The sequence below is a fragment of the Drosophila kikkawai genome, chromosome 3L, assembly GCF_030179895.1.
Source record: "Drosophila kikkawai strain 14028-0561.14 chromosome 3L, DkikHiC1v2, whole genome shotgun sequence".
Lineage (NCBI taxonomy): Eukaryota > Metazoa > Arthropoda > Insecta > Diptera > Drosophilidae > Drosophila > Drosophila kikkawai.
Genome location: NC_091730.1, coordinates 7,982,811 through 8,010,086, shown reverse-complemented (window position 1 = coordinate 8,010,086; position 27,276 = coordinate 7,982,811). Strand labels below are relative to the sequence as shown.

The 27,276-nt window shown below is 44.0% G+C and overlaps 2 protein-coding genes across 3 annotated transcripts in view; one reads left to right on the top strand and one right to left on the bottom strand.

The window, feature by feature from the left end:
* Nucleotides 1-340: 340 nt before the first annotated feature.
* On the top strand, nt 341-964 carry LOC108073367 (uncharacterized). The gene is made up of 2 exons (XM_017164931.2): nt 341-418; nt 479-964. Exons 1-2 carry the CDS (start codon nt 413-415, stop codon nt 935-937), a joined length of 465 nt encoding a protein of 154 aa, XP_017020420.1. The 5' UTR covers nt 341-412; the 3' UTR covers nt 938-964.
* Nucleotides 965-9,581: 8,617 nt separating this feature from the next.
* klu (klumpfuss) overlaps nt 9,582-27,276 on the bottom strand; it is a 30,332-nt gene continuing 12,637 nt past the window's right edge. The window contains exons 2-3 of one of the 2 annotated variants that reach the window (XM_017165128.3): nt 24,521-24,571; nt 9,582-13,456 (exon numbers count right to left, since the gene is read on the bottom strand). In XM_017165128.3, the coding sequence (XP_017020617.1) occupies nt 10,676-13,246 (2,571 nt within the window). In that variant the 5' untranslated portion in view covers nt 13,247-13,456; nt 24,521-24,571 and the 3' untranslated portion in view covers nt 9,582-10,675. Of the gene's footprint in view, nt 13,457-13,780; nt 13,906-24,520; nt 24,572-27,276 lie in introns of those variants that run through there. The other variant, XM_070284867.1, reaches the window with a different exon arrangement.

Genomic DNA, 27,276 nt, shown 5'->3' with positions numbered 1-27,276 from the left:
TGCTTTCACTGCACTCGATCACTGTTGCCAAATGGCCAAGTAGTGGGAGTAGCTGGGCTGGCGATTCATTAAACATTGCACTGGGGCTGTGGGCCATAAAATTATGACATCGATCGGATAGAGGCACCTACTTAGGGTTTGTTGACTGACGCCCCGGTTCACTCACTCCCTTTACATAATGAGGGAAGACCTATACGCGTGGCTCATTAATTCTTATCACGTCCTCGGCAATGGTTTTGGTTTCGGCTTCATTTTCGATTTCGTTTGAATTGTCTTTGGGAGCGGGGAGGCTCCTATAAAATGATAGGGTTCCATGGGTTTTAGCCACAGTCAACAGACAACAGTTCAGCAGGCAACACCTAAAAGCCCAGCAATTGGATAACCCCTCAAATTAAGCCAGGAATCTCCCAGAATGAAGGTATATCCTTTATCAAATTTTAAAATGAATTTATAATCACCGTAACTTTATGACTCACAGTTCTTCGTGTCCATTTTGGCCTTGGTTGGCGTGGCTCAGGCTGGTCTTCTGCCCCATGTGGATCACCATCATGGCTACCACCATGCGGATCTGCCTCATTTGGTGGATGCCGAGATCCATCACTCGGATGGCATTCACCTGGGACATAGTGCCGCCATAGTACATGATGATCACCATTTCGATCACCATTTGGATCATCATTTCGATCACCACTTGGAGTCGCTGCCCACTACTGTCTACCATCATGAGGAGCTGCCCCACCACTATCACTATGCTCGTTATCATACTGCTCCTTTGGTGCACCACCATCACCATGACACCCATGCCGCCATTGTGCATCATAAAACTGTGGTGCCAGCTCACCTGGATGTTCACAGCCATTCGAACCTTCTGTCCTTTGCCAAGCACGCCCTCCATGGCAAGTACGGCAAGGTCAGGATCACGGAGACCCATTACTGAGAGAGATTCCCCTATAAAATCCATTGCCCAGACATTACAAAATTAGCCAAACGCTTGTTGATTGTTGTTTATTTATTAAGAAATAAGTTTAATTAATGAAAATATAAACAAACTCGAATAAAAACGAGTAGAAATTAGAAAAAATCAAATACGAAAACTAAAATCAGCTACAAAATAATATAAAAAAATCCTTTCATGGTAGTAAAATCTTACAAAAAACGTTATAAATTTAGATACATTTTTTATCTTGTTCTCTTATATTTTCATCAATTTAATAAGTATAAAATGATGTACAATTTTCACTATTTCCGATATTACCTTAACCATTCGGTTAGTCATCCCCTTATATTAGCCATAATGCAATTTGGAATTTATTAGCCGCTAAGCTGGCTCACGAAATCTTCGCACAGGCGGGTGAGAATCTGTGAATTTAACCAGCGAATAATTGGAGGTGCTAGCCATAGATACTTTTCCATTTTTTCACCCCTCCCCTGAGGAGCCTCCGATTTGGGCTCATTGCATCCGTCAGAGAGCCTTCAACGCGGCCCAGACAATTTATCATCCGCTGTGCGAGCCGAAAGTAATTTACTTGCAATTTAAAGATAAACAGGCGCGATAATGTCTACAAAGCATAAACGTGAGTTGACGCCTACAATCCGCCAATGGGGTGAGCAGGGGGGCAGCCAAGGGGGGTGGTGGCACAGGGGCAACCATGACCATACATCATCGCGATATCGCAGCGAAAGAGAGTGAAGGTGTTGCCAATGTGGTTGCTGTTGTATGGATAGTGTTGCTGCAAGTGATGCAGTCAGGGAAAAGTAGCTTTAATTGTTAAAAATATTAGGAAAATATTTATATATACTTTACTTTTAAAAATTTTTATTTAGATAAAGTTTAAGTAAACTTTCTGCAGGGAATCCTTGATTTCTCTGAGTTTATATTCAAGTTTTACTCCTTTAAAACTTCTTATAATTTTCCAACAATTTTTAATATATATTTTTTCGCTGTGTACCTCTAGCTAGTGTTGCCGTATTGTGCCTGCCTCACGCCATCACCACCGCCACTCGCTGGGGCAAGAACAATTGCAACTGCCGCTGCACGATGCGGCAGTTTCGAGTTGCAACTTGCAGTCGACGCAGTCGACCCTGACAAACAAACGCTGAGGGCGTCGTGCTCATGTCCAGAGCCCGACTTGGAACCCAGAGCTCGAGGGGCGAGCGCATGCGCAACACGTGGCCGGGACACCACTGGAAAGTGGCAAAGAGGGTACCCTCCGACTCCGACTCCAACTCCAACTCCGACCCGACCCAAAAGCTTCCCCTTTTTCGCAAGTGCAGCCAAGCGGCTTCTGCAATTTTCCAGTCGTGCGCCATGGCAACGCGTGCCGAGCTCATTTTCATTTTCATTGAGCCACCAAAAGGGGAGTGAGGAGACCCAGAGAGTTGGCTATGAGGAAATTAGCCTCTTAGCCAGGAGCTGGAGTTGGCGTTGAGTCGAGCTTTTGTGGCCTTTTACCCCTTTACGCTAAGCGGGCATCCTTAGACGGTTTTACCACTTTGCACAGTCGGCAAAAAAGTCAAGTAGTTTGTAGGCCAATATTGCTTAATAGCAAAAACCCCAGAGGGTCTTATTGGATCACTAGGTTTAAGGCATTAATTTAATGTATCCGTTTTTGTTAACTGGCTAAAATGGAGCTTTAATCTATGACTAAAAGGGTTTTACAGAGGTGTTATTATTAAGCTGATTTTTTGTTTTAAACAGGAAGTTTCTTAAGAAGGGATTTAATATGGGTTCACCGGTTAAATATCTAAGTAATAACCTCTATTCAACCTTATAATAATTAGTTTATGTTGAAACATGCTGTGTAAAATGGTAAAATATATTATAGAAAGGTTTAAAAACCAAGAAGATTGATGTATGACTTTCTTATTCAAATCTTTACTAGAAAAAATGTATTAAAAATAATAAAACCTTACTATACAAACTAAGAATGTTATCTACATATTAAAAATAATATTTAAATAAACAGAATTCTTTAAATTTAAACTTAATAAAGTCAGAATAGTAAAGAACCTATTAAATTCTTCGTTCCCCAGCAATTTGTTTTGCTCAGTGCCGGCGTTGACAAATATTTTGTACAAATGGCCGGGCTCTTTGTGCATTTGTTCATCGGTGACTGGGTGCACATGGCCACAGCAGCCTCAATGGGTATGGACGCCACTAACTTAACTCTCCGGGGCAGAAAGAAGCATAAAGTCGTGCCACACGAAGCCCCCGAAAACTAAACCAAATGCGGCACGACTCTGCTTTTTTGCAGGTTGTCGTGCGTTGAATGGGGCAACATCATTTTGTGCCATGAGATGCGGCAACATGGGCTCAACACCTGCCAAAACTTCATAAATTCGATAAATCACAGCTATGTATGAAGATAGAAGAGTGTCTGGGCAAAAAAAATACAAAATACAAAATAAAAGAAGGCTGTCAAAAAACAGTGATGCGTAAACACCCGCCTTGGTTTTGCTTCAACTCAGGCCTTAGTTGGGCCTTTTTGTGTGTGAGCTTGTTGCCGACTGGCAAGTCGCCTCGCTACGATTAAAGCCAGCCTAGTGTGGCAGTGCTAATGGCACAGACACACAAGTCGCTGGGTGTTCGAAAATAAGGGGAGACTCCAGGGGAGACAGTCAGACAATGCCACAGTTTATATTGCAGCCTGTGCCTGGTCATTAGCAGCATTGCAGCTGCAACAGCAACAGCAACCGGCAATCGTGGCGTTGCGGCTGCGGTGTAAGTGAGGTAGCAACGCAGCAAACCCCAACTCCAGCTCCGTCTCCAACTCCAAGTCCAACTCCAGCGTCGTCTGTTTGGCAGCGTAATTGTGTTAAAAATTACTCAGGCATCTTAATCACTTTGGTAAATATTTTGCTTGCCCGTCTCGCAGGCAGCCAGCAGAAGGAGTTTTTCGATTCGAGGTTAATGCGCTGCAGCTGCAGCTCCACAGCTCCACAGCTCCATAGCTCCAGACTGGCTCCGACTTTGGCTTTGGCAAAATGTTGCTAGTTCACAAAATCCCCATCAGAAATCCGTATCATGAGTGGGTGTGCGTGTGTATCGAGAGCCGAAACATGCAAACTCCCCAAACGAGCCGGAGTTTTCATTCATGAAATTGCCCCGATTGGTTCCTAAGTTCCAGCAAGGAGGAGGATCGCAGGGAGCAGGGGAAAGGAGAGTCGGGCAACTCAACTTGATTGCATGTTCGGGCTCAGTTCATTTTCAACAGCATCAAGGATCAAATGCATTAAATACGAGAACGAGACCAAGTCGCTGCCATCGGATGTTGCAACTTGAGCACAGAAAGAAATATTGATTAAGTAAATCAATTATAAAATATATTTATTAAGTGAAAAAATGTAAAGAAAAGCATAAAAGAGACGTAATAAAATAAAATAAAATATAAAATAAATATAAAACTTATATATTAATAATAAAATTACCCATCTAGACAATAAATTGTTTAATAAAATTGTTCACTAAAGTAACTCCTTAAAAAACTAATTTAAGATCATTAGAATTCTCTTAAGTTTATAAAAATAAATTAAAATTACAGATTTCAGAAGCAACTACAACTTTTCTCTTTATGCATCTTGAAACATCAAGGCAACGGCAACAGCAACAACACACCTACTTACGTTCAGTTCGCTGCTTTATCAGAGCTGCTCATCTGGCGTCCTCTGTCCAGGGTCTCAGGTAGTACATCCCCATCCCTGTTTCCATTCCCCCATCCTCGGAGCATCCACATCCTACGTACACATCCACATCCAGGGCGGGTGGCGCACCTGCGGCAAACTGCTTTGCAATTATGAGATTTTTTGCGCTTCCTCTGCTCCGTTCGGCGGCCAGCGGCATGAAGTTATGCTAAACAAATCAGGAGCGGACTTACCAGAAGTCTGGAGATTCAAGAAATAGTGATTTTTCATAGGACAATTTTTTTCAAAATATTTTAAGTGTTAAAATTTTTAAAATTATCAAATCATTTTATTCCTTGTTAACCTAGAAAAAGTATAGCACAGAAAGGCTTTCCAACTTAATTTTGCTCTTTTAAAAATATTAAATTTAACTAAAGAAATTACCCTACAAAAAGCTGCTGGACTGGAATATATTTTTACATTTAAGAATTTCCTTCCAGCAATTTATTTAAACCTTTATAAATTTAATTCCCTTTTCTCTGCCCTGAAATCAAAGGGAACTCACCGAAATCCAGCCCTGATTGGCCAAGGAAGAGGAGGAGTAGCCGCTTGCCAGGTCGATGATGTTGCAGGCAGCTTCTGTTGCCGCTGCTGCTACACTTTCTCTCTGTGCAGCAGCCCCGGCATCATAATTTAGACTGCAATCATCATTATCGTTCGAGACCAGCGACCCGAGAGCATTCTTGAGCAAAACGCCCGCACGTAGACATTTTGGAGGAGAGCTGGGGATCCTGGGGCTCTTGAGGGGTCTGCAGGAGGACTGCAGCCTTGGCAACTGTCAGTCAGTCAGTAGAGAGACTTCGGCTCGGACTTGGACTTGGACTTGGACTCCGGAGCAGTCAGTGAGTCTATCATTCAGTCAGTCAGTCAGTCAGCGCAAAGTTGCCAGCAATTTGCTCAAATAAAAACGTAAAAACGAAATGCAGCAGCAGCAGCAGCAGCAGCAACCCAGGAAGCTGCGCATGCGTCTCTGGCAGCATATAATTGTCTCTTGGGCAGGGACCTCTCGAGGATCCACATCCACATCCCCAACCACTGACGGAGCCACACAGCTGTGCCTGCCACTGTGCAACTCGCTTTTGGTGGTGCTTCTGATGATGCTTCTGCTGCTGTTGCTGCTGCTGCTGCCGTCCATGTCCGGCGGCAATTGTAATTACCGCAGTTGCGCCTCCCGTCCGTCGGGGCCAACGCCTTCGCCAATTCCACACTGAGCGGAAATGGTATCCATTAACATTGTAAATTCCAATTTTGATTTTAGCTTTGCACTTGGAAAAGCTAATTGCTGAGGATTTACCTAGATAGGTGCCAATAAATCGTGAAAACTTGGCTTAAATCCTGGTTAATAATTTTCTTATTTAGCTTTATAATTCATTTATAACTTAATTGATTTTTATATATTTTTTCAAGTCTTAGAGAACGCTTTTCCCTCAGTGCCCAGCTGGACAAATGCGCAGTAGCCTGGCATTTCAGTTACGCCTGCAGTTTGTTATTACGCGCATTATTTCTGCCGCAGCCCTTCGGTGTCCCATCCCATCTCATCCGATCCCAGCCTCCCAATCTTGGGGATCCCTGCTCCTTCCGCCGTGGTCCCCTCCTGATTGCATTCAGTTAAGACTGCAGGGCAGAAGACATTTTACATTAGCTGCGCATTCCAAAAATCCGCTTCCCTCGAGTTTTTAGTTTCAGTTTTCGTTTTCGGTTCATATTTATTTATTTTTGTATTTTTCGTATTTTTTGCGATGGAAGAGAAACTAATTAGAGTAGACTTAATGGAATTTCTCGTAGTTATTCATAATTTAGTTAAACGTTTAGCATACAATGACAAAGGAACTGCCAAGAGAGTTCCTGGAGATTTTAGTACAATAATGAGTTATGTTTAGTGTTTTGTTTTGGGCAGCTAAGGATTGTCAGAGTGTGTCTTTATTTTTTTGAAAGGGAAAAGGGCAATTAATTAACTTGGAACTTAGACTAACCAAGCCTTAGTATCTGTACATAGCACCGCAAGATAAAAACCGAACTTAATAGCACCTTAATAGCAAAATTGGAAGATCGGATTGGGGTTGGGCCTCGAGTTCGATTCTCTCTGAAGAACCCAAAATGATACAGTAATTAGCAGTTGGAAGTGATTCGATTTTGTTCTCAACTAATATCACAATGTTGCTCGCTGATTTCTCTCTCCACTTCAATGCGTTTTCGATAAAATTGTATTAGTTTATATCGTAGTTGATCTTTGATTCTGGAATTCTTAGGACTAGAAGGCAAATGTAAGCTAAGAGTTGAAAAGTTGAGTCTTTTGATTAGCTATCATAGTTATTGCTTTAATTTACATAGTTAGTTTTTGATTTCTGGATTTTAAAATGTCGAAAAGCGCTATAAAAATATTCCTGAAAGCGATTCGAGTAAAATTTACTTGAGTTTAGTTGAGTGAAGGATTTTTTTTAATTTAAAAGGTATTTTGTTATTTAATTTCTTTTTTTTTTAGGATTTTCTTTGATTCTAGTAAATGGAGTTTTATTAAAAAATACTTGACTGGATGCGTTTAGCATTTAATGCTTAAAATTTTTAACTTCTCAGAAGCGTTAAGTTGAAAAATCTTAAGCTACGATTTCTTTTCTTCGTTAAAAATATGTTACGTATATCTGGTAAATATATTTCATATGTATATATATGGGCTATCTGTTACCATTTATTGTTTAGTTATCCATTAGTCAAAAAGTTGATTAGGCCTGGCAAAAGTCGCACAATGTACAAGGCAAAAGATTCTATCTTACAGTATCTCAAATTGAGTTGTTGCTTAGTTTTTTTTTTTTAATTTTTTCTTAGTTTTTCGAGTATCAAAAAATTGTTGTGTTTGTTTTAAGGCACTTCCGTGTGACGGAAATATATAACACTATATCTAAGTGTAAATCTAGATATATATTTCTATATTTATGGCTTGCTTCTATATACACATAGACCTTTTTCGACGGTCCCAGCTTAGTGCCCGTAAATCTCCGCCTGGCGAAACAATCACTTGGAGCTGATCCAAAGCCAAACTGAATTATGTTGATGGAAACAATGAATAAACCGACGGAACGCGACAACCGCAACGAACCCCTGGCTACCCTGGCCAACAGGCCAAACTTCAAACTCAAACTCAATTTTCGCGCTACAATTACAAATGACGGCGATAAATTTCGCGAGCGGAGACAAAAGGAAAGTTGGATGCCAGCCATCCCATTCCCCCCCTGAATCTGAATCTCTGCAAGTCACCCCCTTAACCCCTTGTTGCCCCACTTTGCGGAGAGGAAGTGATAATAAACGCACGACACGCGCGCCTTGTTTAGAGATTTATGCGTGCCACGGAATAGAACCGAGTGAAAATCGAGGCGAGCGCTTAAAAATAGTGCAACTGCTGCACTCGACTAAAAAATTACTTAACAAAAATATGCAATTGGTAGAAAAACATATGAAAAATACTCTAAAAAATATTACAAAATATAATTTAAGCTATAAAAATTGTAAATGCATTCACAACTCGAACATAAAGTCTCTCGAAAAATAAAAGAAAAATGCCTTAACAGTGGTAATATTTTTAAAAATTTAAAAGCTCTATCTTCTGTTACACTTTTCTAGCTAATATATTAATTTCCGACCCATTTTTACGCATTAGTTCACCATAAATCCACTATGTCCTTCCCTTACTTCACAGGGTATCCTAAAAAAAAGGAGAAAAATCCGCTGCAAGCTGCAAATAATGTCAGGCCATGGCGATGGTGGCCAAAATGATGCACGACCCAAGCGGATTATGCAATGCGGCATCATCACATCTAGGCCCGGCTAATACAGTCCGGCCCATAAGTCAGCCACAGCAGCCTACCCTACCCTGCCCCCCTTGGAAAAAAGTGATGGAGTGCAACATGCTAGCTGCAACACGCGGCTACTTAGCTGCCCCTCGCCCTGATTTATGGCCCCGGAGATGCGACAACTCCTCCATTTTCAGCACAGCCCAGACACAACACACAATGTCTGTCAATTGGGGCATTTTCACTGCTTAATTACACTGGAAAAGCCAAAGGGGAGGGGGGGAGAAGGAAAATGGAGGCCAACTGTGCCAACAACGTCTGCGGTTCGTGTTTGTTTTGCAACCCCGCACTTATTAAGGAATTAATTTAGTCATTGCAAAACAAGGTCAGACATTAGCCGCAAACTGCAATGCAGCAAGTCCCACCACAAAGGACCTCCCCTCAGCCACTTTTCAAACCACTGGGCACCCACATTTCCACCCACTTGGCACCCACTGCAACTCCCACGCCGTCGCCTTCTTCGTGTTGCGAGGCCATTAAGGCCCCCGAAGAAAATTTCCATGCGAAGAACAAGGACTTGAATCGCCTTTACACTGCCCCACTCACCACCCCCGCTGGTATCGGCGTGGGAAAAACCTGCCGAAAAGCCGGGCTAAAAGTGGGGCTGCGTGCCAAAATGCAGTTTCGTGACCGGCGAAAAGGAGCTGACTGCGCCTTGTAAGCGATTCCCATTGCCTAAAAGCTTGTAAGCCAGTTTCCGGCTCCGGCAGCGACTACGGCTTAAGCTACGACTTTGACTCTCCGGCTAAAGGCATACCACAATCACGGGAAAGTATAGGTTTTAGGCTCCTAAAAAAAACAACAAAAAATATATGTATATGTGATGGAAAAATCCACAACGCCAAATTAGGCAAACGAAGGCTATACTTAAATATTTTAAAACCTAAATTGAAATAAACAATAAACAAGCTCTCAGATTTTAAATTTCAAAATAAACTGAGAAATAAAATCAACATGTAAATTTAAAGATAAAACCAATCTGAAAAATAAAGAAAACCCAATCAAAATAATAACAAAATAAGTTTTAAATTCTGTTTTGCTTGACATTGTCCATCGGTGTAGACTTTGCTTGGTTTTATTTTGTGAAAAACGTTTTTGAACTAAGATCTAATCATAACCAACTAGAATAACATAAGTTAATAATTTATTTAAACGTTTAGCTAAGAACTAATAATCAATAAGCGGGAGTCGGGGCATTGTTTCGCTCTCTTTTGTTTTATAATAGATTTTTATAATAAATAACGAAAAACTTCAACTTGAAACATGGAAACGACCCCGGGGGGAACTCCCGTTTTGGAGAGGGTTTTTGAGGGTTTGTCCAATCCAAGAATGGTTTATGAACTAAAGAAAACTTAAAGGTTTTTATTTCATTTCATGAAAACAAAAAATAGTAATAGTGTTGAGGGGGAGTGTGAGTCAATTGCAAATACAATTTAAAATTTAACAAAGTGTTTTTGTTGAACAAAAAAAAGGAATAGTATTTCTTTTGTTGCTTTGTTTTTCTTTTTAAAATCTCAGAAGAAATTAGCTTTTTTTTTTGTGCCCTAGGGAGAATTCTTTGTCTTTTGTTTGTGTGTGTTTTTTGTTTAGATCTAAAATTAAATTAAATTAAATTAAATAGAGTTAAATTAAATTAATACAAATCGTTGTGGTTGAAGTTTACATGCTGCTGAGTAAAGGTTACCAATAAATTAAGAGTTAACTAAACAACTAATAGCTTAATAATTTCAGTGTTGCTCAAAATGCTGTGAGATCAGACCGGCGGGGGGATCTGATCGCGCCTAAGAAGTACGTTCTGTATATTAGATATATTTTAGATATAGCCTAAGTTTTGTGGAACATGGAATTGCCTAGCTGTATCGAAGATCCCGGCTATGGGGGGTTCAAGGGGATCTGGCAACTAGAACTAGTTTAAGTGCTAATACGTTGGGTGGTCGGTCTTGAGTGCTGCCCTCTAGCGCTCCTCCTAGTAGGTGCTTCTTTAGCCTATTCTTTAACTGTAGGTAGTAATAAGGTTCCTCAGTCTTCGCAGAGATTTCCGGTACAAGTACGAACTGCTCTAGTTAATATTATCATTATAATTTCTCTTTTTCTAGCACTAAGCTGGGGTTATCTCCCCTCTAGCAGGTCATGAAGCCCCGCCTGCTGTGTTAGGCGCTCTCGGTCTTAACCACAATGGGCATGGGTCCGCCCAGGGTCAGGCCAGGCTGAGACTTCTGCAGCAACTCCTCTTGGAGCAGGCTCATCGGGTTCATGCCCAGGCCCATGTTGAGGCCCATGCCCATGCCCATGTTCATGTTCATCTTCATGTCGAGCAGCGGATGGGAACTGGGGGACTTGGGCTCCTCTAGACGTTCTCCGCTCCGGCGGGACTCCCTGCCCTCGCGACCTTCTCGTCCTCCCTCACGGCCCTCCCGGGATCCACTGCCACCGCCGCCCCTGGACTCGTACCGCGTGTGCGTCCTCATGTGACGCGTGATCATGTCGCGGCGACAAGCGGCGTACGGGCACTGCGGGCACTTGTAGGGCTTCTCGCCGGTGTGGGTCCTCTGGTGGGTGGACAGGTGATCGGAGCGGGAGAAGACCTGGCCGCACACCTTGCAGGTGTAGGGCTTGACGCCCGTGTGCAGGCGCATGTGACGGGTGAGCATATCGGAGCGGGCAAAGGACCTGCGGCAAACGTCGCAGGAGTAGGCTTTGGCAATATCATTGGCGGGATTGCGGGACTTGTGGCGCGAGGCCATGTGCTTGGCCAGGCGGTCGTGCAGCGAGAACATCTGTCCGCAGGTGGGGCACACATAGGCCACATCCGAGCCGGGTGGCATCTCCTCCACAACGGGCGACACGTCCAGATTGTAGCGCCAGGCCACCGTTTCCTTGGTCGTGGGCGAGGCCACATCTCCCTTGATCACGGGCACACCCACTGTGGTGGTGGGCACATGGGGATGACCGTGCATCTGCTGGTGGTGCAGCGGATGCAGTGGCATCTCCAGCTTGATCATCGCCGCTGCCGCCGCCGCAGCCGCTGCATGGGCTGCATTCATGGCATTCGCATACGGGGAATTGGGGGGCGGCTGGTGGTTGGGCGTGGAAGCGGTGGTGCTGGGCGTGTGTCCCGAGTGGCTACTCGATGCCGGCGACAGGGCATTCATGCTCTCCAGGCTGCTGGCCGCACTCATGGCCGGCGGTGGCGGCATCATGGTAGCCGAGGAGGAGGAGGGAGGGCTGGACTCTTGGTAGGATGATTTCGAGCCCGACTTTTTGTACTTCTTGATCTCCATGTCGCTGCGCATGCACAGATCAAGCGGACGCTCCTGTGGCGGCGGCATGGGCTTCTTGTCGCCCTTCTTGCCCTTCGGCTTGGGACTGGTGCGCTTCTTGAGGCCGCCGGTAGCGGTGGTGCTGGTGGTGCTGCTCGTGGTGGTGTTGGCTCCACTATTGGTCACCGAGGATTCGCTGCGCGGCGGCGACGGCAGCGACGGCGGGGGCGAGGCATTGGCCAGCAGGACGTGGGGCAGCATGTGATTCGAGGAGGCGGAGGGACCGCTCTTGCGTTCCTGCAAAGTGGGCGACGTCTCCGTCTCGGAGGCTATCGAGGAGGGCGTGTGCTGGAGCGGCGAGGGATAGAGATCGTGGCGCCGGCGGAACACCTCGTTCAGATACTTGGTGTGCAGGTAGTAACCGAACAGGGGCGAGGGTATCGGAAAGTACCGGTCGTAGGGGTTGGGTATCTCAGTCTTGATGTCCACGTGCAGCGGATTCTCCTTGTTCAGCTGCTGACTTGTCGGATGGGGATGGTCCTGCGGCAGGTTGCTTTGTGCCGTCTGCAGCTGCAGCGGACTCATGCTGATCCTGGGACTGTCCTGATCGTTGTCATCGCTGTGCGAGAGCTCCAGATCCTCGCCTGAGATGTCCTCGTTCTCCTCGTTCTCCAGCTCCGGCTCATTCTCCTCATCCTCGCTGACGGGCTGCTCGCTCTTGATGTACTTGGCATGCTGCTCCTCAGCGTCCTCAGGGTGCTCCTCCTCGTCGTCCTCATCGCGAATGGACTCCTCCGTGTGATCCTCATCCTCGTCTTGCTCATGATCCTCGGCATCCTCTTCCATATCCATGGGTTCCGCCTTGCAAGCGAGGCCATTGGAGTGTCCCTCATTGCTGTTGTTGTTGTTGTTGTTACTGCTGCTATTGTTATTGTTGTTGTTGTGATGATGCAGCTTGTCCAGCACCGCCGATAGCCTCTTGCGCTTGCGCTGCTTCCACGGCACCACGATATTATTGTTGGCCACACTGGCCTGGTTGTTGTTGTTGATGTTGTTGGAGTGATTGGTGGCCACCGCAGCAGCCACTGCCGCCGCAGCCGCCGCCTGCTGGTGGAGACTGAGTGCCAGCGGCAGGTGGTGCGGATGCGGCGGCGGAGGATGGGAATGATGGTGGTGCTGCTGCTGGAGATGCGGATACGGCAGCTGGCCATAAGGGGCGGCTGCTGCCCCCGGCGCCGGATACATGTGCGGTAGATACTGCTGCGGGTGGTGGTGATGCTGGTGGTGATTCAGGTTGTGGTTGAGGTGATGGGGCGGTGGCTGCGGATGGGGATGGGAGTGGGTCAGGTGGAGCGGGTGGGCATGGTGGTGCTGCGGCGGCGGAGGCGCCTGCGAAGGCGGATTGTGCGGATTCGTGTGGTGACCATGCCCCATGGGGTCGGTGCCTTCTGCCATCGTCATGAGGTCAACTTTTTGTGGCTTCAGCGGCGGCGGCGGTGGCTGCGTCTCCTGCGGAACGGAGCCTCCAACGGGATGGGTTTGGGATATGGTTGGACGCAGCTGCTGCTCCTCCTCCTGCTGGGACAAGCACAAAGTGGGGGACTCCACCAGCAAGTCCTGCAGCTTGCGGGGCCTGGGATTCTTGCGAGGGACCTGACGAAACGATGTGGCCTGGAAGAATGGGAAAAATAAATGTGAGTATTAGTTATTTATGCAAATTAAATAAGATAAATTAAATAAAAAATACATCTATTAAGTACCTGCTTATTTATTAAAATAAAATATACCCTTAACAGATTAATATACAAATTCTTTATGGCTTTTATTAAATTCAAGGTCATGGGTATATGAAGAAGTCTCCAGTCAGCCTCACTTTTACCCTTTAAACACTCGTCTTAACCCATATACACCTTAGAGAAAGCACATATACTCTTTATATTTCACTTAAACAAAAACAAAATAATTATTATTTTTATAATAAAAAACAGCACCCACCATTTTTCTTTTAAATTATAATTGCGTATTGCACAAACTAAAGAGAATACAAGAATATCGCGCACTAATCACTTTAGTTGTTGCCTCAAAACTTCAAGACTGACTGGTCTTCTCGTTCTGACACACAGAAACTAAAGCTTATTTACTACATCTCTGGCCATCTCTTTCCTTTTCGTGATCTACTTGTTAACCAAAGAGTTGCCGGATCGCAAAAACTCCCCCGCAGCTAAAATTCGATTAAAACTAGGTTTGTAGAACGGAAGAAGTTTTAATGATTAATAACTATTAAGCTATTACAAAAAAACATTTTTAAGTACATTGTTTGGAACAGTAAAACAAATTAACTTGGAGACGAATACCTAACCTCTCTTATTGCCAGAGATGCCAAATCGTGGAAACTCCTACGCAAGCTTGTACTTATTACGTAAAAAGAAGAAGCAAAAATTTAGGCAAAATATAAAATATTTTATGTTTGATCTTTAAATTAGGGAACAGCAGACTGGTGGCAATCAGTCAAGCATCAAAATGCTGCAATTTCTCGGCGTCCGTTTGAGTTGGCTTTCAGTCAAACAAATAAATAAGATAAATTTTGTGCTGAAGCTGCCAAAAAAAAAATGAAGCTAGCCGAGGAAATAACGTAACGAGAAGACAGATGACAACAACGGCGGCATTTACGTTTACGCTGCGTTAGTTTTATGCGTTTGTTAGAGGAATGGGCAACTCTGGTCGGGGTACAGTTGGGTGCAAAGGGGTGCCCAGAGTCCAAACTCTCCACAGTCTCCAACTCCCGCTGTGGGAATTTTTATGGCGCTGCCAGCAGATTTTATGGCGCTCCAAGTTTATGGGGCCTTTGGATTTTGGCGCTGCCTTCGCCTTCCGCAACCTCTCCCTCCGCCATTCCTCTAAGCTTCTGGTCAGCGAAATCAATGAAGGAAAGGCGACAGGCACAGGACAGGAAAGGACAGCGACGACGACAGCCGTGGATGGGTTTGGGGAGGGGACAAGGATCGCATCGCATCTCGCCGTCTGGCGCCAACATTCGCAAATAATTAAAAGTTACCACACACACACACACATGGACGGTGGCGGAAGGGAGTGGGCGCTACGGCTACCGAACTGAAAGCAGTTGGCAGCCCCGCAAAAGGACAAGGCACCACAGCGACAACAACAACCACAGGAGCTACAGCAACGACGGCACGTCTGGAAGGACGTTTGCTGCATTGCGCTTATCCTTGTGATATATGAATATTGTGCACACACGCACGTAGCTGCGAGCTGGGGGGGTGCAGTAGGGGGGCGGCAGCAGGAGGAGCAGAAGGAGGAGCGGGAGCAGGAGCCGGAGCAGGACGAAGCTTTGTGCTGTGTCTGCCATAAGCCGTCAGTTTATGGGGGAACCTCACCGTTTTTACACAGCGAGAAAGGAATAGAAACTGGGAATTATTGTAGAAGAAAAGAAACTAGATAAAATAAAATCCTTTAAAAAGGATTTAGATAGTTAGGGAAATCAAAATAAAGCAGAACGAATCCCAGAATTTTTAATTATTTCCCAATAAATCCCAGATTATCCCCCTTTTTTCTTGCACTGCACTCCATTGTCGTTGTCCTTCTGTTGGCAATTTGCGCCTACAACTAGCTGGCAGTGGGGGCAGGACATTGGGTCAGGGGCTAAGAGTAGCAGGAGTCCATGTCCTTAACGGTCACGTGTTTGCTTTACGTGTTGAGAAAATGAAAAGAGAGCGCCGGGTGGACTCGTGTGTGTCCGTGGGCCGGGAAGAGGTGTTGATGGGCCAGCGACAGGGACACCTGTGTCCATCCTAGCACCTTTGCCCTCCCCCTCCAGCCAGTTAGTGGCTTGCTATTGCCATTGTTATTGTTGTCGCATATGTCTGCCCCTTTTTTGGCTTAATGGAGTGCGTGTCCTTTGTGTGCCCCCCCATTTCTCGCTTTTAAAGTTGTCTCAACTTTTTCGATTTCGCAACTTAAATGGAAAAACGGGCAGAAAGTTTTGTATATTTTTTGCATATCATAATTCATGTTCTATTTCCGAGAACAGGGTCAGTTGCCCCTCCTTTTTTTCCCCTTTTATTATCCACCCGAAGGGCAATTAATATTCTTAATTAGGGTAATTAAACAGCGCAATGCTGACAACTATGCGAAAAACTTTACACCAACGAATGTTGCCACGGCATGGGCTCCCCCCTCGCTCTTTTGCTTTTCCTTTTCCACTGTCCCCATGAACAAACGTATATATTCATAAAATAAAGTGAACAAAAAGCTGGAAAAAAACATAAATTTTCACGCCAGTCGGAGCCGGAGAGAACTCCGACTCTGGGTTCCTTCGCCAAGGTTCCGCCGCTTTGGGGCCGCCTTGTTAGCACGCGAAATCGGGGATCGGATTCGAGGGAGAGTTGTCGAGATTTTTGATTTATGGCTGGCAGAGTTTGGATAAACACAAATGTACGTATATCTGTATAAACGGTCATATACACTTGGTCAAGTGTTAATTAACTCGCCAAAGCGGTTAGCCGAATCGATAAAGTTATGAACAGAAAAGGATATGGTTAAACAGGAAAGATAATAAGGAAAATCATGTAAATTATTTTATATTGTGTAATAAAATGTATAGATATTTTTTCTATATATTTTATGGGTAAAACTGAAGATTTATTTACTTGATGATTTATTTACTAAATGATCCCAAGTAGACTTTGAATTAAAATAAGCTTAAGAACATATTTAGAGGTGTTTAAATGCTGTATTTCCTTAATTGTTTTAAGAAAGAGTATCCCCTAACTGTTCTTTATTTTTTCAGAATTTTAATTTCCCTTTTTTGGGTTTATTTTTTTGACTAACCGCGAAAGATTACATAATGGGCGAGCGGAAAAGACAGAATGGACTTGTCAGGCGATGGGTTGGCGGAAGATGGTGTGAAATTATGCTAAATGAAGTGTTAATTTTCGGCCACGGGTGGAATGACTTTCCAGAGGGCCCCCCGAAAAAAATATGATAAAAAGCGGGAAAACTACCAGATTTAATTAAGCTTTTTCTAGAGTGTAAACATGGCGCTAACAAGTCGCCAGTTAAAGACCGAAAAAGAGCGGACAGCGAAACATGCTTGTAAGCAAATGTTTGGCAAAGTGGAACGGCGAATGCCAAGTGCTCGTAAATGATCTGAAAACTGAAAACTGAAGACTGGAAAACCGAAAACCGAAAGCTGAAAAGTGCAAGCCAAGTGCAAACTGCTGCTTAATTACGCCAAACAACGAACAATGAACAACCGGCGAACAACGACGGCAACAACTGGCCCAAACAACTAGGAAGCACATAGCATAGCCATAGCACATCGCATTAAATGGCGCTCATTTGTTGTCAACAATGGCAAAAAAAAAAATAAAATATACAAAAAATAAAACGAGAACCCAGATTTGCCAACTCGGCTTTGTCTTACTGGGCTCTGCAAAACTGCGAACAGAAAACTGTCAGCGGGAAAACTGAAAACTGAAAATGTGCAATGCCATGGAAATCTGATTCACGGCCAGTTTTTGAGGCAGACCAACAACCATAAAGGTGGCCATAATAATTATAATAATGACGCCACGCACTTGTCTATACGAAAGAGATGCACTGTACAAAAAATAGGGGTTTTATGGGGTTTTATAACAAATATTTTGAAATTATTTTTAAGCCATTGCAGGGTATTATAATTTAAATCTGAAGTTGGTAACGCAGTGAAGGTTTCATTTCCAACCCTATGAAGTATTTATGTATTTAACCTTCTTTCTAGTTTAGTTTTAATTATTAGCTTATAAATAATATTTTATAAAATCAAGGACCAAATTTTATAATAATATAAAACAACTTTCATTTGCATTCAATAATTCTCAGTAAATTAAATAATTTATATTATGTATTTGCATTTCTTCTTAAAGCAAATGTCTTTAAAAACAAAGAACAAATAATTTCCAGCTTGTCTTTCCTGCCGAGTGTCCACTGTATTTGCTTGGCATTTGTCACGCTTATTACACACAGCGAAACTTGATGAAGTTTTGCAGCCCCAACCCATCTTTCCTGGTGACTGAAAGACGCCGCGATAAGCCGCGTGCCATGTGCCTCCTGTGGCATGGCGTCTGTCCCCCCTTTAGCTCCCTGCCAGGCCCCTTTAACCCCACTGATAGACCCCCTTTAACCCTCTCAAAACAAAACAAAAAAAATAAAGACTCTGCCTTTTAAAAGCCACAACGACGACTGTCGTCGACGCCGCAGAGTTAAGCAAACAAAATTGCAGAAATTAAAATGTAAACAAATTGTTTTGTGTGCGATTGCTGTTGCAGTTGTTGTTAGTGTTGCTACTGCTACTGTGACTGCCTGTTGCCACGCCCCTCTGCCGGGAGGACGGGACTGTGTGGCCATTAATCTGGCAAATGTCTCTGACGCCATTTAAGCCACACTTCACTCGAGTTTACTTCACTTGTCTTTGGTCGTAATAAACGACATCATAAACATCAGCATTCAACGTGATATGCATTGATAATGGACGAACAGAGGCAGGGGCAGGAGGTCCGGGAGGAAAACTTCAATCACAAGTGCAAAGACAACACCAGCAGCAGCAACAGCAACAGCAACAGCAACATCGAGTCGTTGCTGGAAGGCAAACAAAGCATGACGGGGCAGAAATATGGCTAATAAAATAAAACGCCATTTGCTTAGCCACGACAAAAGGCAGCGACAGCGAACTCAACTACTCATCAAACGAGATATATAAAAATAATACTACAACAAAAACTGAGGGAAAACTCTCCAACTGAAGCGAAACTCTTTGTACGCCTACAACTTGAGCTCCGAGCTCTATCCCACTCTCGCCTGACTGTTGCTGCTTTTGCTGTTGCTGGTAGCCAATGACAGCAGCAACATGTTGCTGAGACCGCCCCCCTCACGAGCAACACGAGCTCCCAACTGGCTGGAAAAGCTCTGGTTTAATTGTTTTTTTGCTGGGAAAAAGCCAAGGAAAATCCCAAGAAATTGAAAGAGAAAATGTGGCTGGCAGTTGGGTAAGAAGGGTGTTGTTTTTTAATCAGGATAACAATTTTATATAAATAAATTTTTTATATATTTTTAATCTAATTATAAACCCATTAGCTTAGCCTTTGATTTGATTAATTGATTTCCTTCGTAACAATTGTAATATCTTTCCACTCAATTGAACTAAACTGAACTCTGATCTTGGCATCTCTTCAATTATACTCGTATTTCTCTCCAATTCATTATCACTTTGCTCTCCCCCGCCTGATCATTTTTTTATTACTAGTTGCTAGTAGCTACTAGCTGAGACCGATGATCATTTGCAATTGGGAGAATGAGCCTCCGTCTCGGCTTCAATCTGAATCCGAGCTTGGCGCACTGCAATTAAAATGATCACTGTAATTTGAAAACGACTGCGAATTGGCCCGGACCAAATTTGACGTCAATATGTGAGCTAACGATATGCTAATTAGTTGGCACTGCGGCGGCTACCGGTGGACTTGGATCATTAATTAAGAGGGGCTCTGATCTCTGCGGATTGACGTTGCCAGTTGCCAGTTACGAGTTGCAGGTTGCCAGTTGCCAGTTTTGCAGGCGTAGGCCAGGCCATCGCTACCAACTTGGCCAAGTGGATAATGCCAGATAATGGCGATTTCCTGCCACCAGGCCAATTGTTGCTGCAGTGCCAAGGAGCAACCGAGCAACACCCCAGTAACACCAACACCAGAGCAGCAGCAACGCCGGAGCAACAGGCTGCCCCTGGCTGACCGCAACTTAAATAAAATTACATTCAAATTCAATTGTAAATGCATTTTATCTGTTGGTTTTGCTGCCACTGCCGCTGCCTCTGCTGCTGGGGCTGTAAACTGCAATCATGTTGCACATTTTTCTCTGGCAGGCCGAGGTCCCGGCCCGAGCAGTCCCTGGCCAGAGACTAGAGACGCTGGCCTTTTACAATCAAATGTAATTATTTTTGCAATATACACCTTCAGCTGCTGCTGGTGGTGCTGGGGCTGGTGCTGGTGCTGCCACAGCAACAAGTTGCTTAGCATACTTCCGTTTGAGCCACAAAAGGCCGCGCCCGAACCTGCAACTTGCAACCTGGAACCGTCTCTGAACTTGGCTCCCAAAAGGGGGATCGGGATCGCGTGATCAAAGTCAATTTAGCTGCGATATACAGACACATTTGTTTTGCTGCCGCTGCTGCTGCTGCTGCTGTGCTGGGCTGTGGCAGCCACTTCTGTTGCACGTAGGCCGGCCCAACGATCCTGTCGTCATCTGCTGCCGCCGCTGGTGCAGCTAAATTAAACCATTGCCGCCTTATCGTTGCCAACTAACTGAGGCGCCTAAAAGGGCCACAGAAATGGGTAAGAAATACAGGAAAATAAAAGAGGCAAACAGGTTTGAAGGGAGAATAAAAGCAGCCTTCTTAAGGTAGCTCGTTCAGTGTTTCTATTAATTTTGAAAAGGTTTTTGGCTGTTAATAATAATTATTATAACTAATATAAGATCAGGAAATACAGGATATACACTTCCTTAGTTGCTTTCTATATAAAACTGGCCTCACTTTCACTGACTGACAGCTAAACTATACAGCCTGGTCACATTCCTTAAAGTGACACTTCCTCTTTGAGATTTCTATTCTTGATTTTGGCAAATGTTTATCATAATTAGGCACACGATTTGCTGCTTAATTGCTGCATTAACATAAATAGCAGAAAAGAGCTAAAAACGAACTGAAAACCGAAAAAATCGCCACAAGCTAAAAGTCTCTAGAGAGAGAGAATGGTTTCTTTGACCAAACCAAAGATCCCTTGGCTCATTTCATGCTAATTATATATGGCCGGGCAAAATGAATGGCTGGAACGCCCGCCATTTTAGCCTAGACCAGAGACTGAGACGAGCTGCGGCTTCATTTGGAGTCGGAAATTATTTAATTTTAACCTCTGGGGCCAGCAATCATCATTAAGCACGAGCTTCGAATGCCGCGTATTTGTTTTTTCTCTCCTTCATATATATTATTTTACTTTATTTTGTTGTTTCGTTTTTTTTTTTTTTTTGGGGTTCGGTTTGGGTAAAAGGTTTTGGGTCAGCGCCAAGGGGGCAAACCTTCGAGTCCGCCCACTCACTCCACCTTCTCCTTGGAATCTGCAGATCTCCCCTCCGCACTTTGTTTATCAGTCAAAAGCGATCTTTGCAATTAGCCTTAAACGCTTTTTGGCTCAACACGAAAAGCCCAAGAGATCCGAAGCCCTCAACTGGGTCATCCCATCCTCAGCCTCATCTTCATCCTCATCCCCCTCCTTGCACACACGTCACATTATCAGAACGAAATTATCGTATATCAACCTTCGGCCGTCGAGAACTGCAGCGCTGCATATTTATTTTTAATCATCTTTGTGAAAGCAGGTGAAATTTTTGGCATTTATGAAAGTGCAGCAGCGTGACTCGGTTCAGTTCGCCTTCGCCAGGGTTTCATATAAAAATTAATATAGATTGCAAGCGGGGATACGCAGCAACAAGTTGAAAGTTTTCCTTCCCCGTTTCTCGTTTTTCGCTTTGTGTAAAATTTATTATGCCAAAGGCCGATCATTATCGGGTAGCCAAATTATATATGCGCGCGCGCACATGATGCGCATTAAGGGTTCCCGTTCTCGTTCCTGTTCCCGTTCCCATCGATCCTCGCAGGGATCTCTTAGCCCGGTTTTCTGCGTTAACCACAGGCTATCGCTATCGCTCTCGCTCTCCGGGGCCAAAACTATAAAATGTCGCAGACTATAAATCCACTTGGGGCAATAAATTTCTCAAAATGTCAGCGCAGGCTCCCGCATTAATTACAGACTCTGCTCGAGATCTTGCTGCGAATATATATGGTATATGTGGGATATGGGATATTGGAGCCTGGCACAGCAGCAGCAAATATCTCCATGTTGCCTGTGGCACGCCAGCGCAACACCCGCATCTGGTCTGGCCTGGGCCTGCACTGGGGACCACGTCCACCACACGGCACCAACGCTTGGGTAATGTGAGCCGTTCCCTGGGCTTGTAATCAATAGTTGTAACCACCAAAAGTGCACCAACGCCACAGTCAGTGGAACCACTTGTCGAACTAGGGATGTTTGTATATCGAGAAAAACAAATTCCAGGCGATATTTTGGAGAAATATCGAAGATATTCAGATATTTTTGATATAGAAAAATATTGCAATCAACTTTAATGGAACTTGAGAACTTTCTGAACTTATTTATGGAAGTTGAAATATTTAGAATCGATAAGAAATTATCATTATCATTATCTCATATAAATATCGAAATTACAAACTAATATCGATATATTTTGAAGCCATCCTTAAGCTTACTTTAAGCCACCACCATCAATGTATATGCGAGAGTGGTGCCTTTTGTGACCGCAAAGGCAAGTGCAAAGCATTCAATTTTTGCCCCGTTGACTGCAACAAGTTCTTTCAATTTGCGTTGCCAGGTGGAGTCCACAACAACACCAACAATAAATGCAACAAATATAATAACAACAAGCTGAGCAACAAGAAATAAACAAAAACAACACCATACAATTGCCAACCTGCGCGTGTTTTGGCTCGCATTTTGATTGCCTACAAGCCGTTGCTGTCACTTTGCATTATCCGAGTCCAAGAGTTCAGAAAGGGGGTTCTTAGTAAGGAGAGGGTTTTCGAGGGGATTTTGAGAAGGGTTTTGGGACGAGAGGGATTTTGAAGTGCTTGTGATAATTGTATATAAAAGGAAGCTATCAAAGTAAAATAATATTAAGGTTTAAAAGCTATTTTATCTGTATCTGTATCTGAATCTTTGTAAAAAACTAAAGAGTATGTATCTTCTATTCAAAGTATGTATGTATCTTCTAGGAAGGGCATACAAACTTTGGCTTACCTTTATTTATTTTTCCCCTTTTTTTAATAATATTTTTGTATCAAACTAAAGAAAATTCCTCATTGACAAGAAATGACCCTAAGCTTCCCTGGTTATTTTTCTTTAGACAGCTCTCCACGGGGGAGCAATCCCAGGCTATTAATTTCCAGTGTCCGATCACAGTTTGGGGCTTTTGATTTTCTTACTGGTTTTTGGGTGCGATTAAAGCGCAATTATGCTGTGTTTGATATGTTAATTTCGGTGAATCGCTTGAAAAGAACACACAATTATGCTGCTCGGATGCCTCGGCTGCTGGGGGGACGTTGGCTAATTTATGCAGCTCGTGTTGGCCAAGAGATCGATTGATCGATGGCTCGACTCATCACCGCCAGGTGTTAATTGATTTCATTCGCTGGTAATTTGACTCGTTTGTTTATGGCCCCGTGTGTATTTACCGTTCGCGTCCCGTTTCGTTTCGTATCGTTTTTGATTTCGAACTGAATCGCTTGCCAACTCAATTATGAGGCGAGAGAGATATTGTGGACAAATAAGACCAAAAATCGAAAGACTGAAGACTGAAAACTGAAAACTCCGGCGTTGTTCAATGGGCCCGCGTATGAATGGAACTGCGCCTCCGCTGCGTGCTGCTGCGGCTTTTCTCTCGGCTTTTTGTTAATTAAGCTGTATTTCATGCAGCTGACGGATTTATGAATAAAGCGCCACCAACGAGACTTAAAAATCCAAAAACGCGCCAAAAAAATGGAGCAGCACACAGCCCACAAAAAATGATACAAAAAAATCGGCGACGCGAAAAAAATCGATAAGCAAATGTGATGACACCCCAAAAGCCAGCTCTATAGGTTGGGGCGTGTCGAAAGAAATCTCAACTTGGCCAGCTGATGGATCTCTTAGCCATCTTCGGAACATTGGAACATGTGGAACGCTTTTCTGGCCTTAATCGCCACTGGCCAACTTGGATATTCGCAATTGCACTCGCAAATTGGCAAAGGTCGCCGGCCAATTGAGTTGTTGTTGCCGCTGTGTGTTGCTCTTGCTTGACGTCATGTTAATTTTTTTTTTGTCTGTGTTTGTTGCCAACAAATGCCGATTTTTATGGTCAGGTTGCCGCAGTCGCAGTCGCAGCTTGAGCAGCTTCAGGGGGCAGCCTCAGCCTCGATCGCCAGTTGCGACTGTCGCGAGCAATTAATCTTCAAAAGTGGCCAGGTCCAGCTGCATTTACTTTTTATTTCATTTTATTTTTGGTTTTTATTTAGTTTTTTGTTGTTGTTAAGACGAGACGAGACTTGGCAATCTGTCTAGAGAGCTCAGCTTCACTTGGTTTCAATGGCAAGACGACAACGACGACGACTCCTTTGGCGGAGAGAAGGTCGTGGACGACGCCCCCGCCAGTGGAACACCTGCAGAGCTCACAAAGGAGTCAGTGGTTATCAATTGTGTGATGGGTGTTTGTGGTATATATTTTAGAAGAATTTTTAAGAGAAAGATATGACATTTTTCTAAATCGTTACACTTTTATTTATTAATAAAAGCTTTTAATTTTCTAAATAATATTTAAGATTACTTTGCTGCCTCAAAAGATTGATTCGTAGGAGATCTCTACCTCCACCACATACTCCTCCATCACTACCACCCCCTCGCTGCGCCCCTGAGTTGTCCTCGTTGCTCACGCATTAAATTCAAAATGCGTTTCAGCTTTTTTTTTTAGTGAAGGTTGCCTGGCCAGGTGGAGCTGAGCTGCGGCCAAAAGCTGCTGCCAGGCCAGGGTTGTCAAAAAAATATATAAAATAAGGCAGAGAGTGCAGCAGCTGCGACTTACCTCTTAGGCTTAGATGGTGGCTCACTCCAAACGCTGCTGATCTGGCATAGTCTGAAAAAATCAGAGAAGAAGCATGGTTAGAGATTGAAGATTTCGGCGGATGCTGCTGTTATGACAAATTGTGCGGATTTTTCAGCTGCTAATTGCTGCGGTAATTAAAGCAGAACATAGCCGAGCTTGGAGATCATTAATCAAGCTGAAAATAGTTGGCAGGTTGGACAAAACTCTCGGCTCTGCGATAGCCGGATCGGCGATCTACGATCTCAGGCTCATAAATATTTAATGGCCTAGGCAAATAGCGAATACAAACACGATCAGCTGGCGATCGAGTTTGTTCTCAGACTGCCTGGCGATTTAATGAAAATTTTAGACAACTTTTAGTGGAGCTGCCAGCCGCTCCAACTATCTATATATTATAATATTTCGACCCACTGGACATTGATTGATTGAAGTGTTTTAATATTAGTTACAAAATTAGCCCCCTGAAAAAGAGCGGTTACCACCCACCAACTTGGCCAAATTAAGTGGGCGTGTTCAGCGCAACCGAAAAAACAGTGGCCAAGATTTTGGGTTAAGTTAAGTTTCCAAAGAGAAAGAAAGAGATATCAAAAACAAGGGGTAAAAAGCCGCCGCCACCAACTGATTGATGAGGAAACCGTTTAGAATCGCCTTCAATAAATAATAATTTATTTATTTTTTGCTCATTAATCCAGTAGCAACAACGGCGATAAAAAACAAACAGATGTCAAAGCTGCAATTGTGGCTGCTGCCTTTTAAGGACTTGACAATTGTGGCTATTATTTGCTAATTCTTTAAGCAATTTATAACAAGATTTGCATTGAATGGAGGGGAGTTAGGGGTGGTAAATGGTTCGATATAGAAATATCTTTAGATCGATAATATATCGATTGAAGTCGATTAGGTATCACAAAAAAGCCTCTATATTTAGACTAAACAAAGGTCACAAGGCCACAAGCTCACAGAAAGCATTTTTAAAGTAAAACCGATAATAAATCGATATTTAAGACAAAGAAAATGATTTTTTCGATAAATATAGATATAATATTTTGATGTAGATACTTCATAAAGCTAGTTTATCTTCTCAACTTGAACATCTCTAATGCGAATGAGGTGCGGGTGCTGGTGCTGGGGCCGGTGCTTTGTTTTGGCTGCTAATTGGCATGTTGCTGGCGTAGCTGCGACATGTTGCTGGCGGGTGCAATTGAATCGATTGCCACCTGTTGCAATTAGGCATGCAACATGGCATGTTGCGGGCTGCGGTTGCTGCCATGCATGTGTGGTGGCACATATGACCAGCAGCAATGTGACCAGTTTTTTGTGGCGGCGGCGGCGGCGGCTCCTGCAGCTGTGCGACCTTAACAAATATGCGGCCAAAAGGCGAAAAACTTGTTCCAGCCACTTCTACAACAAATATATCTGTGCGCCTTATTGTATCTGTATCTGCGGCTGTATCTGTATCTACAGGCGGCTGTGGCGCAGCTGTGGCCCGACTGATAAACTCTGGCTCCGGGCTTATCGCACCCCCACAACAACAGCGGCAGCCGCAGCAGCTCACCAGCAAAGCCAGAAGCCGCTCCCATCGCCCAGCTCCCAGCATCCCGCTTATCTCATGAACCTTGGCCCCTCAATCTCTGAATCTCTGTGCGTGAACTGGACCAAGGCGCTGGCATCATGCTCCAAATGCCGAACTATTCGACAACGCCTACTCAAAAAATTAAATACCGAAAAACACCGAATGCCGAAGCCCGAGATAAACATCGTTTTGTGTGCGTTATTGAAATTCGAATTTCAAATGAGCCACGCAACAGGGAAAATCTATTTCAGTTTATTTTTTATTCGGTGGGAACTATTTTTTGTTGCTATATTTTTTTCTGGGCTGGCTTTTTGGGTTATGGCATGCTTGGGCATACACACATATCTGGAAACCGTTTGACTTTTGCAGTTAAACTTTCAAATGCAATTAGTTGCGGGCATAAATTACATACAGAACCTCGAACTGACCACAGAAAGAGCTGCTATTAAAATGATTGCTCGCGATGTGGACGTGGACATGGACATGGACACCCTGCGCCAAGATTGAGGGCGGTGGAGGTGGAAAAAACAGTGCACAGAGCTCCACTTGATACTGTGCCTGTGCCGCTGTTCCACCTACTACAATCAACGAGGCGTGCATGCAACGTAGAAATTGCTGCCTGGCGGCAGCAACATCGGCTACTGCAACAGCAACAGCAGCGCAAAATTAGCAGCGCGTGCTAAACAATTGCCCCGAGCAACAGTAGCAGCGGCAACGGCAGCAATTGCTCTAACAATACACACCCACACTAGCAAAGGCCTAAAGACACTGGGAGAAAATTCAGGTAATATATTATAAAGACAATTTAAGAGATGTTGGTAGTATATAAGCTTAAGGTAAGGCAAAATATAATTTTTTAAGATACGATTTTAATATAAAATCATGGCTTTTAAGTAGCAGTTTCTATACCCTTTCCTTTTTCCTTTACTATACTCTTTCCCTCAGTGTTTTACCGGCAACTTTGCATATTGTTTTACCAGCAAATATGGCGGCAGCTCAGAGGCAACATCGCCGGGACAAGCACAGCGGCAACTAGCGTTGGTAATTGCAACAATTTAACGGTCTGTCGCTTGGCTCTGCGCTTAAGTGTACTTTGGGTGCCTAGGTGTCCCCGTCTCTATCGCACTGCCTAGCCCCGTCTCTTTCGCATCTGCCCAGGCTG